This window comes from Crotalus tigris, unplaced genomic scaffold, assembly GCF_016545835.1.
Source record: "Crotalus tigris isolate CLP2741 ecotype Arizona unplaced genomic scaffold, ASM1654583v1 scf7180000020347.5012614909:4044961, whole genome shotgun sequence".
In the NCBI taxonomy this organism is placed as follows: Eukaryota; Metazoa; Chordata; class Lepidosauria; order Squamata; family Viperidae; genus Crotalus; species Crotalus tigris.
The window spans coordinates 2,206,600-2,223,835 of NW_024097978.1; the positions used below are offsets into that span (position 1 = coordinate 2,206,600).

Consider the following 17,236-nt stretch of genomic DNA (forward strand, 5'->3'; position numbering starts at 1 on the left):
TGACAAACCCATGTTGGCTTTTAGTAATGACTTTGTTTGCCTCTAGGTGTTCGTTGATTCGTTGTTTGATTATCTTTTCCAGGATCTTCCCAGGTATTGAGGTCAGGCTGATAGGTCTGTAATTTCCTGGATCCATTTTTTTTCCTTTTTTGAGGATGGGAACTACATCAGCTCTTTTCCAGTCCTCTGGTAGTTCCCCTGTGTTCCAGGATCTTTGAAAAATATAGTTCAGTGGCTCCGATATCACATCTGCCAGTTCCTTGAGAACCTGGGGTGTAATCCATCTGGTCCTGGCGATTTGAACTCATCTAGGCTGGACAGGTGCTCCCTAACGATTTCTTGCCTATCTTAACTTGTGTTTCTGTTTTGTTTTTTATGGCACTATTTTTGATAGGTTGGTCTGTTTTTTCCCTTTGTGTAAAGACAGATGCAAAAATGAGTTAAATAGTTCTGCTTTCTCCCTGTTGCTTGTCACCTTCTTGCCACTTTCACCCACTAATGGACCAATCGTTTCCTTCACTTTTTTCTTGTTTTTTACATGTTGAAAGAAGCTTTTTTTGTTATTTTTGACTTTGGTCGCAAGCCTTAGTTCATTTGAGCCTTGGCTTTCTTCACTTCATCTTTGCAGGCTCGGGCTATTTGCTGATATTCTGACTTAGTTATGTCCCCTCTTTCCACTTTCTATACTTGTCCTTTTTATCTTTCAATTTGTCAGAGAGTTCTTTATGCAGCCATGCTGGTTTCTTTTGAGAGCTGTTATTTTTCCTCTTTGTTGGTATTGTGCTAGACTGTGCTTTTATTATCTCATTTTTCAAAATTTCCCAAGCTTCTTGAGTTGTTTTCCCCTTGAGGATTCTCATCCATGGAATCCTTCCCAAGCCCTCTCTAAGTTTATTGAAATTAGCTCTCTTGAAGTCCAAGACTCTAGTTTGACTGTGTTCTATTGTTGTGCTTCTATAATGTTGAATTCTAATATTGCATGATCACTTCCTCCCAGGGTTCCTATGGCTTCAACACCATCTATCATTTCATCTCTGTTAGTGAGAATTAGATCCAAAATGGCTAATCCCCTAGTTCCCTTCTCTACTTTTTGGGAGACAAAGTTGTCTGCTAGGTTTGCCAGGAACCTGTTTGATCTTCCACTTGGTGCGGAGTTTGTCTCCCAGTTGATGTCAGGGTAGTTAAAGTCCCCCATTACTATTGTGATGTGCTTCCTACATACCTTAGTTAGCTGACTAGCAAAAAGTTCATCTATTTCCTCTGTTTGGTTGGGTGGTCTGTAGTATACACCTATGGCAATGTCATTTCCCCCCCCCCTTTTATATTGACCCAAATGCATTCAAGACAGTTTTTATCATTGTTGTACTCTATTTCTGTGGAGATGTAGTTATTTCTTATATAGAGAGCAACTCCACCTCCTCTTTTATTTGGTCTGTTTCTTTTAAATAATTTAAATCCCTCTAGCTGTGTGTTCCATGTGTGAGTTTCATCCCACCATGTTTCCGTAATGGCAACAATATCGTATCTGCCCTCATTAACCTGAATTTCTAGTTCACCCTGTTTGCTGTTCATACTCTGTGCATTGGTGTATAAACATTTGAGTCCTTTGTGGGTGGCCCTGTGTTTCCTTTCTACATAACCTGTGTGGTGCCTGAGTTCCCCTATTGTCTTACCACCTATTTGGTTAGTGCACTTTATGTGGCACTCGCTATTAGAGGCTTCATTTTGATTGGTAGCAAGGTTGGTATTCTTGTCCACACACACATCTATGCTACATGCACTGATAGCCCTATAGTTTTTAAATTGCCGGGGACAGGGTTGTTCCGTATCAATTAACTCCCTGTCCCCGCTGTTTAGTTTAAATTTCCCTCCAGAAAATCTGTGAATTTATAGCCGAGTAACTCAGTCCCTTTTTTTGATGGATGCAAACCATCTCTTTTGTACATCTTTTGATTGGACCAGCTACTGACATCGTGACTAATATATCCAAAGCCTTCCCCTTTACACCACTCCTTTAGCCACATATTGAATTGTGCTATGCGCTGGCCTTTTCCGTTTTGCTCCTTATACACTGGTAAAACCTCTGAGAAAGTAAGCCTACAGCCTATTCTGCTAAGTTCCTTCCCCAAGCTCTGGAAATCATTCTGCACAGAGAGTACATCTTTTTGGGACAGATCATTAGTGCCAAGATGTACAATAGCCTCCACATCACAGTCCTTGCTGCCATTCTTGATTATTTTAGAAATACGCTTCTTGTCCCTACTGGCAGTAGCACCTGGAAGACACCTGACCTCTTTCAAAGCCTCTGTGTCCTTTCCTAAATTTACATCCCTTATAATTGAATCACCTACCAGAAGGTAGCTTCTCTTTTTGGGAGCCTTTCTATTCTTGCATGACTGATGTGCAATACCTGATTCACACTTCTCCCTGTCAAAATCTAGTTCTTCATCTCGGACCACAATCCCCTGCTTATTTGAGTTATCTTCACAAATACCTTTACCAGTCTCCTTAATGTCCCTATTAAGGTCAGCAAGGGCACTGTAGCTGTTGTGCAGGGACACAGCGAAAGCTTTGTGTTTATGGTTCACAGCTCTCACCCTGCCAGATCCCACGGTTGTCCACACTGCCCTTTTCCTGCAGGATCTTTGTGGTAAAGGGGGCTGATAGCAGGGAGTGGGGGAAAATGGGGGAAAAATGTATAAGAAACACGTCTAAATATAGACACTACCCATGAAACTACGATAAATACTATAACACAAGCACTATAAAAGGTTTATGTGGAAACAGCCCTACTTTCCCTTGTCCTTGCATTGAATTGTGTCATAATATCTGAGCTGAGAGTTTTCTTCTCAACAAAAATAGGGCACAAAACCTCTGGGAAACAGTGATCCTGCAGACCCAGCATTTCTATTTTATGTGTGACCTATTATATGTAAAAAGAACAAAACTGTGATCCTGAGGGCCACTTTGGTAACAATGAAAACTCTAGCAGTACAAAGTCCTTTCCGATGCATATCTCCTTAGAATTATTGAAATGTCATACAACAGCTTAGCTCCTGCTGAAGTGTAGTTGCTTTAAAACTATGCTATAAATAACCTAAACCAGGAAAGTACCAGGAGGTTAAAAGAGATAAGAAACATCAAAATTAATTTTTCTCTGCTGCTATTGAATTGGTCTACAGAGTATTGCTTTCATAGGCAGGAATTCAAACTTTTGTTAAAATATTAGTAATACACTTGGGAAGAGAACAGTAAAAAAAATATTATTCCAGAAAGACATAACAGTATAGGTGGTGACTACACTCCCTAGAGAACTCCATGCCCTCAGTTATACTATATCAAATGGAATGCGTGAGAGAATGTATGACCCATTATGTTTTAGGCCTTGTGTTAAATGTAGGTATGAAAGGTTATGCAAGTATTGTGAGGTAACTGCCATATAATGAGCTATATTTTTAGAATAGAAAGAACCCTGCACCACAGATATAAATATCTATTCAAACCATTTGAAGGTCACATGCTGTACTGATTTGCTGCCTTGAGAGATGAATAGACCATATATTAAAGATTTTTATCCACCCTATGGGGGATTTCCCCATCCCATGGCAAAACCACTGAAAGCACTTGTCTCCTTTCTTTACTTTCTATACCTACCTGCACTGAGTATTTGAAACCTTAGCATACCAGTTTCCATGTGTTTTTACAGTATGAGTTTTAAAGACAGTGTTTGGAAAATTAACTTGTGAAACATCCTTTAGAACCATGCATTGGAAACAAAAATTAATACAGGGTCTATTTGCACACTAAGATAAATTCTATGAATTCTCCATTCTCAACATTTAAGAATAAAATAGAGCAAATTTCTTGAGAAAAGATTTATTGTAATGCTCACTGGATTTATTGTGAATAGAAACGTAATATAATTTGATTCCTAGAGTCTCTTCCTCATGACTACATTATTGTACATTCTTCCAATGTAATTTGGAATGCCTTGATGAGGCAGAAGCCTGGGCTATCCCTAACAAAATCAGATAAATCCATCGAACATATCCTTTAATTTGTCCCATATTAAATGTCCAAAGACAGCATCAGGCTTCTGCACTGCTCCTGAGGCAGAATACAACGTTAACATGCCTAGAAAGCAGAACCTCAAGTCAATGGGAAAGGGAAGCAGACTTTATGGAATAGGAAATCCTAGACTTTATTCACTATGATTATGAATAGTCTAGTCAACTAGTGTGAGCACATTAAAGAGGCATTATCTTCAACATTGTGATCAACAAAGCTAACACAATGAACCTAACCTTTAATTACAACAGCCTTTTTGAGAGAACTAGATAAACATTAGCAATTAATTTGTGTTAATTGAAAGGGCAATGTGCCTATTCTATATTTTTTTCTGCCTGAAATTATTTTAATAAAGCTATTGCACAATTCAGAAATTATTTTGTATAGCATGCCTGATGATCAACAATGAAATCCAATTTATTGCAACATTCTATTCATTCCAGTTTTCTATAACCATCATTGTGTTATTGTTCAGTATCATTAAACAAATAGCATGCTAAAAAAAACACTTCAGATTGCAAAGAAAATTTTGAAAGAATTTTTTTTTACTTAAAATATAGGTCACCATTATTCATAACTTTTAAACACAACTCAGCAGGAAACCTAAAGAAAAATCTAATTCTGTTAATCTTATATTGCTTTGTTTGATTAAGAGGAAGAAAGAAGTTATGAGCACTTTTCTGACCTTATACTATTTACAGAGAAAAGTGTAAATGTGAGGGAGGAAAAATGGGTTTTATCTGATACATAATAATAACAATAGAATCTTCAAATCATATTTTGTGAGATTGAAGTTGGAATACTCAAGAGAAACTACATTTTATTTCAATTTCAGAAAAGTTACTGCTTGTACAACTATTGAGTATATCTAAAAATCTAAGAAATATGGTCTCTTCCATCTTAGAAGACAGAGTTGTATGAATGTGACAAAGGGGAGTAACGTGCAGAGACGTCTATTGTATTGTTAAGTTAAGATCTATGCCCTGTCCTCACTGGCAATTTAGCACACTTCAGCGACCCTTTTAATCACACATTATCTTCATTTCATCCCAATCTTATGTTGTCACTAAAGCCACATCTATTGCATGGCACAAATATGCCCAATCATATATTTTTTTTCTGCTACGTTGCCAGTACATTGCCTTCATCACATCCCTACACATGAATGAGATGGTATTACATTTGTCCTTAATTGCACAAATGTCAGAATACTATTCATTTTCTGCCAGATTTCAACCTTACCCAAGAACATCTTTATAATATATAAAATCTTGCTATTCTTGGGAAGAAATCAAGCGTTGATAGCTAGTACCCTAGCACAATAGTGTGGAAAGGCCCTAAATGTACCAGTGTTAAACCAATATTTTCTCCTTTAAACCAAGATTTTCCCACCATCGGCTTTTCCCTATCAATGATGTTTTTTACCCGTCTTTGAACTGATAGTAACCAACACTAGAATGAAATTTGTACTTCCACTACTGATTCTGCCTTTATTGCCCGTGTTCCCAATTATTATTTGACATCTCCCCAAGAAAATGAATGACAGAAGTGACCAGTTTTATACTTCTTGAGTGTGGAAGGGAATATCACGTTAGTATTGATACACATAATAATCACTTAAGGCTGTTTCACTAATGAGCTGGGGTTGAGATGAAAGCAATATTGTAAAATAGGCATGATGGTGCTACTGGAGATAAGCTCATAGCTTCCAGATATGTAAAACTATAATGATGTTATTTTATCTATTTGTTTGTTTGTTTATACCCTGACTTTATTATTTTAGAAATAATTCAAAATACGAACTTAAGAATTTTTTAAGTGAAATTTACAAGTTCAATTTGTCAGTCAACTAGTCAGTTTCAAAAGCTCATCAAGCTGGTTTCATAGAATCAGAGGGTTGGAAGGGACCTTGGAGGTCTTTTAGTCCAACTCTCTGCCCAAGGCAAGAGACTTTATTCCCTCCCAGACAAATTGCTGTCCAATCTTTTTTGAAGACCTCCAGCGATGGAGCATCTACTACTCGAGGAGATAAGCTGTTCCATTTATTAATTATTCTTATTGTCAGGAAATTTCTCCTTAGTTCCAGATTGGATCTCTCTTTAATAAGCTTTCACCGATTGCATCCTACCCTCAGATGTAATGGAGAATAAGTCGACCCCCTCTTCTCTGTGACAGCCCGTCAAGTACTGGTAGATAGTTAACCCTAATCCTTAACTGTTCTTCATACAGTTTAGCCTCCAGACCCCTTATTATCTTTGTTGCTATTCTCTGCACTCTTTCTAAGGCCTTAGCATCTTTTCTGTATTATGTTGACTAGAACTGGACACAATTGGACCAAGTGTGGCCTCACTAGAGCAGTATGGAGCAAAACTATCACTTCTCATGGTCTTGATTCTACCCCTCTATTGTGCAGCCTAAGACTGCATTGGCTTTTTTGAGGGGGGCACCTGCAGCATACTGCTGACTCATGCCTAAATGGTGGTCCACTAGGACACCTAAATTCCTCTCACCATTACTGCTGTTGAGCCTGCTCCTGCCTATATTTGTGCATTTGGTTTTTCCTGCCTAACTGCAGGAAATTCACAAATTCTGAGAAAATTGCCAGCTTGATGTTTTTCACTTGTATATGCGAGTGTGCACCTTTGTATATGATTATTTTTAATTTCAATCGAAATGTACTGTATGAAAAAAAATCCAGATATGAATTGAGGCCTCATACGGTTTTCCTCATCTCCATTATTTGCACGATAAAATTAAAACGTGCTATTTTTTCCTTTTAGATTTGATGACTAAAAAATGGTTAGTTCAAACTATTATTTTAACAGACAACTTCATCATTTTTCTCCCAGAGCCTGAGCACAAAGCATCCTTTTATATTAATACAAAGGAGAGGGAGAAAAATCTCTCCAATGCTTGTCCCAAAGATGCTTTTTCATGAGACATCTGAACTTTCTTGTTTTTCTTTGAAGACGTTTCACTTCTCATCCAAGAAGCTTCTCCAGCTCTGACTGGATGGTGGGGAATGAACGGATTTATACTCCTTGCAGACAGCTGGTCATTTGCATTCTTTTAGAGAGTTGTTGAGGCCACTTGGAGGTTTATCTGTGTCATCAGAGTCACTTGAGTAGTGCAAATGGAGCCTTCTTGGAACTATTGAAAGGATTGTGTTGTAGACTGGAGATGGATAAAGTCATATCCCTCGCCCTCTGTTGAGAGAGAGTTGTTCAGTTTTGACATAGATGGCCTCTTTGACCCCTTTTTCAAACCAGTGGTCCTCTCTGTCCAAAATGTGGACTTTGCTGTCTTCGAAAGAGTGGCCTTTGTCTTTTAAATGCAGATGGGGTGCTGAATCTTGTCCTGATGGGTTTGTTCTCCTGTGTTGTGCCATACATTTATTATCTAGTGCTTCCATTTTGTTAGGTAATAACAAAGGTGGAGAGGAGAATATGTAAAGGAGAGTACTTACCAATTTTTATCTTTCTGCAGGATAATGCCTCCCCACTATGTTTCAGTTTTTCCTAATTTAAAAAATGCTATTATTCCAATATATGTTTGCAAATAAGAGTTAATTATCAAGTGGCTCCCCATAACATTTCATGAAGAAGTTGCTAGCTGTTGCACAATAAAAAGTTCATCTGAAAATAACATGAGCTATGGATCTCAGAACCTATTTCAATGCAAGTATTTTTATTATCAGTATTTTCTAGATGGATAATTTTTGGCCTTTGGGCCAGTCTCTCTCTTTCAGTCCTAGGAAGAAGGTAATGGCAAACCACTTCCAAAAAACTTGCTAAGAAAACTGTAGGGACTTCTCCAAGTACTCACCAGAATTCAAGAGTCACTTGAGGGCACCAAAGCCCCTCACTCTTATGTATGCTACTGCAAAACCTCTGATTTTAGTTTCTTTTAGCATTTCCATTTTAGGCCTTGGCAATAAAGCTTAAAAAGAAGTTCAAAGTTCAGCATGATCCCCTTTAAGTTTAGAAAGCTGAAACACTTTGCTTAAGGTCATTAAAAATAGGAACACTCTGTCCAAATAAAAATATGATCCAGCTAGGTCATATGAAACCTTTTGTGAGATGCTCCAAGAGACAATCAGCATTCAGATGAGTCCACTACTGTATATGTCACATTCTTACAGCGTGAGTTGAAAAATCTTTTTCCTGTTGATGAAGTAACCAGATAAGATGTAGATGTCCTATGGAAAATTAGCAGTCATGGCTGCCTCCCAATGAACAACAAAAAATGGAATATGAATGTGTTGTTCCACCAGTCCACTGTACAGAAAATATAGTGACTTGCCATAAGGAATTAAATCAGCCTTTATAACTAACATTATTATATCTCTTAGGCATAATGATTTTGTATATTTTACTACTCCATTATTTTTTCATCTGTTAACTGAGGCATTTAATTGGAGGATTCAGGGAGCTACAGATAGGCAGTTATTTTATTCTATTCTCCTTATCAGATTTCCTTGATAAGGGGGGGGGGAGAACTAAAAAGGAACATCCAAAAACCTCCAAATGAATGACATTGATATTTGGATACAAACACCTGTGCCTATACAAAGGTCTTATTAATGTGAGATACTACTACAATTTTCAGTCCCCAAACCATCATCTCTAATAACTGGAAATGTCAAGAACAAGGAATAAAGAATACCATTGTGAATCAAGTTTCTGCAGATTCTTCAGGAACAAAATCCCTCACTCTCACTATACACAAAAGAAAAGGGAAAAGAAAAAGAAATACTCAGTAGCCTGATTCTATATATTTGTTGCTGAAGAAAAATAAGAAATGAAGCAAAACTCATGTCACTTTCAGTTGTTTCCATTTCATCTGGATTCCTGGAGAAACCCATACGGGTTTAGCTCTTAAAGGACCTAAAACTCAGGAGCCAGAAAGAAGGTTAAGGCAAAAATTACTCCCAATGGGATAATGTTATTTAAACCACAAAACAAAAAGAACCTCTAGCTTCTCAGTAGTTTCAACTATACAGTGCAGCTGAACATATGACTTCATGACAAACAACCTGCACCAGTTCTGTGCCATTCCTTGCCTCCTTTTCCCTTCCATTGGCCAACAGTCTGTGAAGCTATCCAATGGGGCGAATGGGAAGTTAAATAGCAATTAGCTGGTATGCTGCCCCTTCCTTGTTCTTCCTTTGCCAAATTTAATCTTAGTAACAAAGGAGAAAAAAGTGAGCTGAAAAAGACAAATGGTCAACCCCCTCCTCAGCACTATGCTGATAAAGCAACCACTCAGAGCACCCAGCAAGTGATAAAGGAATGATAGTAAGGCCCCACAGATGCTTTGCTTCAGAAATGGGGGGTGGGGTGGGAGAGAGAGAAAGATCCAAGAGCCAAAGCAGAACAAGACAGGAATTCCTTCTATTGGGAAATGCCCAGTCCAGCTATGGAGGAGCAGCACTTCAGTTGATTAATTTCAAAAGTTCATTGTTTTAGCTCATGAAGAACCGTGGGAGTGTCATGGCATGATGGGGAAAGGCAAAAGCAGTGCTAAATCTTGAATGACAGGATCAAGAGACCCTTATGGGAACATAATAGTTAGGAACTATTTTTTCATTGCCACAGAAATCTAATGTGGAAGTGACCATAAGCAGCAAGACTTTCTGTTTTTAAATAGAAGGATCATCTCTTGAAGTTTCTAGTTATTTACACTTCTGAGGGGAAACGATACATATTTTATTCACACAGAAAACAAGAACTCCAAGGTACAATTTAAGAAATGGGCAACTGCAAAGTACGTTTGTAGTTTTATAGTCCAAACCCCCAAACATGCTCAGTGGAGAACAGACCATTTTAAGGAGAAAGTAATAGAACATATCACAGATGGGGGTAAAATTGTAGCAAAATGAAATGATGACCAAGAAAGTCATGCCAGCCAATGACCATAGAAGCATCTTCAGACAATGCTGGCTCCCTCGGCTAGGAAACAGAAACGAGCACCATCCCCCAGAGTTGGAGATGATTGGACAGGGAAAACCTTTGCATTTTGCTTTCTTGCTTCCTTTTTTTGATGATTCAAACAAAGCTCAGAGACAAATTGTGACAATTTAAGGTGTGTCACCAATATATTATTGCAATTTCTAATAATTTTGCCACATCCTGGTCATTATCATGAAAGGTGTTCACAACCCACATATCTTTTGGGTTTGTTTTTACTTTGCCTTACTGGCAAATGGATGGCCACAATATTGCTCCTTCTCAGGTGATAAAGAAAGGACCAAATCACAGAGATAGATCACAGATGCTGCATATTCTCTCATTCTGATATTTGCTCTGGGTATTATTGCTGATAAAGAGAGACATTGAAGAAGCAACTTCTTCTATATGCATTGTGATTTCTCACACTGCCTTAGCAATATAGGAAAAAGTTGCTGTATAGTGATTCCTCTGCTGCCAGAACCCAACCTTTAAAGGTGAATAATTGTGTGAATGGAGCTTTTGGGTAGCTATGCACTGTCACAGATATTGTCAATAGGTACTTCTCTCACACAATAGTGAACCATAAGCTAGCTTTCTTTGTGGATAGAAACTATCTCATAGCTTTAGATTCTGTTAATAATTGCACAAAATTCTCTAACCGTATAAGATTCTAGTATCACGTCTTACCAAATCTAGAAGGCGTTATGCTCAAATGAGACCCAATTATGAGTTTTAGTAGAGTACAGGATTCCAAGAAGATGTTTAGAAGACAATATTGTGGGGTAATTCTATATACTTGCTTATTCTGAAAACACAATTGCTATATAGACAAAAACAGACTAACTTCATCAGCTAGTAATATGACCTTGAATCTGCTCTATTTCTATAAAGTAGCTATTGTTTCCCATTAACAGCCTGTAAAAAATATTTCTCTCTCAATTGTAATTAGCTGCTTCTTCTAGAATATTTCTGACAGTAATAGTATTCCATTTTATTAGATTAGCTTCATTAATATTGGAACCATTTCATCTCTAGAATATTAATTAGGTTGGGGTTTTTTTGCTCAGAAATGAATACTTAACCAAGACTGATAAACTGCAAAGAACATGGAACTTGAAGTTGTTTCAGCTTGGCTTACTAAATGTTTTCTAATTTAGTTTGGATGAGAAGGAGAATAACTGTGGATGAAAGAAACTTTTTGCTTAAAATAAGTGAAGCAGTACAGTTTGAGAAGCAGAGTTTTGTTCTTAAAGGTATCGTTAAGATTTAGAAATCAATTGCCAAAGATAATATAAGTCTGCATTAATATTTCTCTCAAATGCCCATTTGAAGAGCTGTATCCTGCTCCAATTTAGGTTCCAAATTATTTCATGCCTATAAAGAGCCAATAGAGATAGATGAACAATTACATAAACCTGTAGTTACACATACCTCAAGCACCATCTCAGTCATTTGAAACCGTCTTTGAGAGCTTTTGTCGGAAGTCACTGGTTCATGGAGCAGCACACCAAACATATCGTACTTCTTTAAGGCCTGCTTGTAGTTTTTCTCACTCAAGTCAACCACACGATCTTTCCCATCATAGGTAGGGAAGTCCAGTCCTTCTTCAGCCCTGTAGCAGGCAAGCACATAAAAAATTGCCAGGAACCAGCAAGCTGCCTTCATACTGCTGTACTTCTGTGGGTTTATCTGGGAGAAGAAAAGGAAATTTTAAGGGAAAAGCCTGGAGAAATTCAGCAACTTTTGTGCACCAGTCTGATCCCCACTTTTTCCAGTAAATTGATCTAGATGGATTCTGGTCACCAGGAAGCATCTGCAGCAAGCAAGTAACCCTTGTTTGAAGAGGCAGAAAGGCAGAAAAATAGGACAAGCTGAGAGACCAAACCCTGGATACCTTACATAGCTCAAGCCAGCTTCTGTGTCATTCAGAACTCCATTTTTAGGAAGCAGTTGTTTAAAGCTATTAATAGATCCTGCAATGAATAAAAAGGAAAGATATGACACGATTGAGGGACTGCTGGCACTCTGCCTCTGAGTGAGAGAAAGGGAAAACGGAGGGTGGGGAAGAAGTCATGGAGATTCTGCATTCTTCCTTATGCAGAAAACTGGCAATCATCAATCATAATGCACAAGTTTATGGCAATTTCCCTTGCAATTATTTTTTTGTATTATTTGTTTTACTAAAAACAATTAGAGTGTTTTAAATGAGATGCTTTTGTTATTCATTTTATGAAGGAAAATCTCCATAAAATGCTTCTAGGATTTGCTTTTTTATGGGGATTTGAAGGGGATCCCATTTGGTTCAGATTACCATCTAATTGTAAGTCATTTCCAGACTGTGAAACTTGCCCTATGGCTTTACAGTTAGCTTGCAGTTTAAGAAAATATATGTAAACAAATGTTCTGCATTTATCTTCTGTGAGCTATTGTTCAGATTGAAATTTAGTCATTCCTATTTTGATTTATCAGATGGTTTAAAAAAAAGCTGGAGGTAACTTAGGAGATAGTCAGGTTGCTGTCAATTCCTTATAAATCAAAAGGGGATTTAAATGCAACATAAGCAGAAGAAGATGAACTCTTGTCTCCTTTCTTATGGTGAACCATTATTTTTAGCTCCTGTTCTCCTGGAAAGGAAAACTGATCTCTCCTCATGTCATCTATTCAAGCTGAACTTTGTGTTACTGCCTAGCTCACCAATTGATATTAATGTTATTAATTTAAGAGCAGGCATCCTTTGCACATAAGAACTGCTGATATTGCTGCTTTCACATAGAGCTGGACATTGAGACAGCATTAGGGGTATTTCAAGGAATTATCATCCTTCTTTACTGAAAACAGAGTTGTCTGCTGATTACTTCTCAAATAGTCTTTATATCAATTTTACATTTGCTTTATATCATTTTTACATTACAGAAGACATTATGAAAACTCTTTAATTTCACAAGACACGGGGAGACATAACCATAATTTCAACTGAGAAGCTGTGAGCATCCCAGACCGAGCTAAATCTAAAAATTTCTAGAGAATTCCCAGAAGCCTAGCACTCAGACAAATCGCCATCAATGGGCATGTAGACATAAACATTTACATATCATTCAAAAGAGACAACCAAAAAGCCAAAAGGGAAGTCAAAAAACCAAAACACCAGCAATGAATACACAAATGAGTAGAGATTAACATCAGTATTAACATTAGATCAACAATCAAGAAGTAAACAATACCCAAATCAAGGAGCTGCCAAACAAACTAATAGTAAACAGCCCAACCAAAGAACCTCCAAGACTACTCCCACCAAAACTGATAGGCCAAACCACTGGTATAAACCTGTGCTGGAGTGGACTGCATTATTGTAGGCAACTTCAGCAAAAGGGAGTAAATCCGCCCAGTCGGTCTGTTGGAAATTAAGAAAACATCTTAGATATTGCTGAAGTACTGAGTTCATTTTTTCACACACACACCCCCATTTCCCTGTGGATGATGGCTAGATATCAGTCCCTGAGTGGTTCCTAAAAGGGATAAAAATTCCTTCCAAAATGCAGACATAAATTGCACTCCCCTATCAGAGATGATGCGTTGGTGTGCCCCATGCAATCTGTAAATGTGCTGGATGAAAAGTTTTGCAAAGGCTTTTGTGGTGGGAATCTTTTGGCAAGGGATAAAGTGCACCTGTTTGGAAAACAAGTCCGTGACCATCCAGACAACAGTATTCCCGTTGCTTTCTGGCAATTCCACTATAAAATCCATGGCTATTTCTCTCCAGGGGGCTGAGGGATTTGCCACTGTTTGTAATAGTCCTGGCAATTTCCTTTGCAACCTCTTTGCAGTTGCACATTTTGGGCAGCCGGCCACGTAGCTTTCTATGTCCTTTTTTATGGATGGCCACCAAAATTGCCATTTAATTAAGTGTAAAGTTTTTACAAATCCAAAATGCCCTCCTGATTTTGTGTCATGGCAAAGCTGCATGAATGTGACTCTTTGGGTTGTTGGTATATATAATTTTTCCCCTACCCAAGGCAACCCGTCTCTCATTGTGCACACATTTTTGTTTTTCTGGAACCATTCATCTGTTTCCAAACTTTTCCAGAATTCAATTCCAGTTTGGCCGTCCAGTTGTGGTTTTAATTTAGCATGGGTTCTGGTGGTTAGTGGTGCTGCCAGTTGTGACTCTGCCATCATTGGTTTAGAGTCTGTGGCTCGCGTGCTGTTATATTTCCCCGGCAAATGTTTGAGCTTAAATTGGAACTGGTGAAAATGCTGGGACCAGCGGACTTGTTTGGGATTGAGCTTCCTGGGTGCTTTCAGGGCTTCCAAATTTTTGTGATCAGTCCACACTTGGAAAGGGATTTTGTTGCCTTCCAGGAACTGTCGCCACGTGAGTAATGCCCAATGTATCCCGTATGCCTCTTTCTCCCATACGGGCCAGCGCTGTTTTGTTTCTGTGAGTTTCTTGGATGTATATGCACAGGGTTGCAATACCCCTTCATCGTTTTCTTGTAATAGAACAGCCCCCACTGCCACATCACTTGCATCCGCCTGTATTACGAAGGGCTTATCCATGTCTGGGTGCCTTAGTACTGGTTCGGCACAAAAAAGGTTCTTTAATCTCTCAAACGCTGCTTGGCACTCCATTGTCCATGTTAGTGGCTGGCTAGGTTTTACTGAGGATGCTCCCTTCATTTTTAGTAAGTTAGTGAGGGGCAAGGCTATCTGGGCAAATGAGGGGATGAATTGTGCGGTAAAAGTTTGCAAAGCCCAGAAACTTTGTAGTTGCTTTCTTGTGCGGGGTGGTGCCCAATCTAATACTGCTCTGACCTTCTCTGGGTCCATTTCAATGCCCTGGGGGGATATGCAATAACCTCTGTAGTCTATCCTTTCCTGGTGGAATTTGCATTTTGAGAGTTTGGCATATAGGTGGGCGGCACACAGTTTCTTTAAAACCGCTCTGACTAGGTTGACATGTTCCTCTTTTGTTTTGGTGAAGATAAGAATGTTGTCCAAGTAAACAAGGACCCCCTTAAATAGGTGCTCCCTTAGAACATCATTGATTAACTATATAAATACTGCAGGGCCCCCTTGTAATCCAAATGGCAAGACTTTGAATTGATAGCACCCCATGGAGCAGTTAAATGCAGTCTTCCATTCATCCCCTTCCTTAATTCTCACATGATAGTAAGTTCCCTTAGGTCTAGTTTAGAAAAAATTTTCCCTTTCGATAGGTGTGACAGCATGTCTTTCATGAGGGGCAGAGGGTATAGGTTGCTTTCACTGATTGTATTCAGGGCCCTATAATCCACACATAAACGTAAAAAGCCATCCTTCTTCTCTCTAAAGAGGACCGGGGCAGCCACTTTAGGCTTGGCTGGCTCAATGAAACCCCTTTCTAGGCTTTTTTAAAATGAATCTTTCCATTTCCTCCTTCTCCTTTGGGCTCATGGAGTATAATCTGGACTTTGGGAGTTTTGCCCCAGGCTTGAATTCAATGGCACAGTCTATGGGTCGGTGGGGGGGAGCTCATCCACCCCCTACTCACTGAAAACTTCAGCAAGATCTCTGTATTCCTCTGGCATTTCCTCTCCCATGGATGCTTTTTCTATTCTTGATTCTGGTAGCCCCCCTTCGGATTTTAAGTCCATAGGGTCCCCCTTCGGGAATTTGATTTCTGACGTCCTCCAATTCACCCAGGGGTTCCATTTTTTTAACCATTCCATCCCTAGGATCATTGGGCATTCCATGCCTTGGGTCACCACAAACATTGTGTCCTCCTCATGTTTGCCCAGGGAGAGGTGTATTGGTAAAGTGGCTAGGGTAGCTGGCACCCCCCCTCTGCTATGGATCCATCTAACTGGCCAAATGAGATTGGTTGTTCCAGTCTCCTCGACGGAATGCCCAGATTCCCCACTAGTGTTGGGCTAAAGAGGCAGCGGGTGCAGCCAGAGTCTATTAAGGCTTTCACCTTCACTGCTTCGGGCATGGGGGGAATTAATATAGTCACTGTCTTGAGGATGGGTGCGATGCGTCCACTTACCAGGGGTTCGCCCTCCGAGCTGTCATCTGAGGCGTCCACACACCTTGCAGTGTAGGCTGGAGTTCTTTCCCCCTGATAAGCAGAAGTGGGGGGTTCCACAATTTCCATCGTTCTCATGGCAGTTTCTTTTGGCTTAGTTGAAGACTTTCCGGATTTGCTGATTGGGGATCTGTCTGGGTTGTGCTGGGGGGGGCTTCTGAGCAGCATTCTACAGCTCAATACCCTTCTCTTCCGCACTTGAAACACCCTATTTGCTTCTTGGCTGTAGCCAATGTTTTCACTGGTTCGTGTGTCAACTCAGCCGGGGAGCGGCTCCATTGTTTTCCTTGGCGGTGTCTCTTCAATATGTCGATCTCTGCTTCCTCTGCCAAGACGTACCATTCCTCAAGTTGGTGTGGGTTCCCTTGGGGCAGGCAAACATCATATAGGTCATAATTTCGTCCGTCTTTGAAATGGCTAAGCAGGATGTCTTCTGGCCAGTTCAGTTTGCTGGCAATGGCCCGGAATTCTTGCATATATTCGGCCACCGGGCGTTTGCCTTGCCTCATCGTTTTTATCCTTTCGCGGGCTTTGCGATCAGCCAGGGAGTCTTCAAATCACCTTCTCAGAGAGGACATGAAACAGTTGAAGTCATTGAGCTTTGGGGCATTGGAGTTGTGCAAGTTCACCACCCAATCTGCAGCCAGTCCGTCCAGGGCAGATTGCACGATCCGGATGCGGGCTTTGTCACTGGGGATGTCCTGCCAGTATTCCTCCATGTAGCTGAGGATTTGGGTTAGGAAAAACCCCAAGCGTGTTGTCTCCCCTTTGAATTTCACATCCAACGGCGGACGTCTTGGAATCGGTGCCTCCGTTGTTGGTGATAGTGTCTTCCGTCCAGATAGCCATCTGTGGTTCAGCAGGGGTGGGGATTACTGAATCAGCAGATGTCCCCGGGGCTGCAGGTTCCACTTCCCCCTCGGTGTCTTTCCTTTTGCGGCTCCAGGAGCTGCGGTGGCCATAGGGCTCAGGATTCTCCTCTCCTAGGGAGCTGAGAGTTCTCTTCATCAGGTCAATAGCTTTCTCTAGGATCCAGTCCAAGTACGGTGCCCAGCTTTCTCCCTCTTCACTTGCGTGCAGGGATTTCTCCATCTCCTGCTTCCATTCTGGTTGCTTGGGCCCCCGTCTCAGGGTCACCTTTCTTGATTTCTTT

General features: G+C 39.9%; 1 protein-coding gene across 3 annotated transcripts in view; it reads right to left on the minus strand.

The window, feature by feature from the left end:
• Positions 1-12,039, minus strand: part of LOC120318652 (calsequestrin-2) — a 75,641-nt gene extending 63,602 nt beyond the window's left edge. Inside the window, exons 1-2 of one of the 3 annotated variants that reach the window (XM_039366554.1) lie at positions 11,914-12,039; positions 11,451-11,708 (exon numbers count right to left, since the gene is read on the minus strand). In XM_039366554.1, the coding sequence (XP_039222488.1) occupies positions 11,451-11,684 (234 nt within the window). In that variant the 5' untranslated portion in view covers positions 11,685-11,708; positions 11,914-12,039. Of the gene's footprint in view, positions 1-11,450; positions 11,709-11,913 lie in introns of those variants that run through there. The other 2 variants (XM_039366555.1, XM_039366556.1) reach the window with 2 other exon arrangements.
• Positions 12,040-17,236: the final 5,197 nt, after the last annotated feature.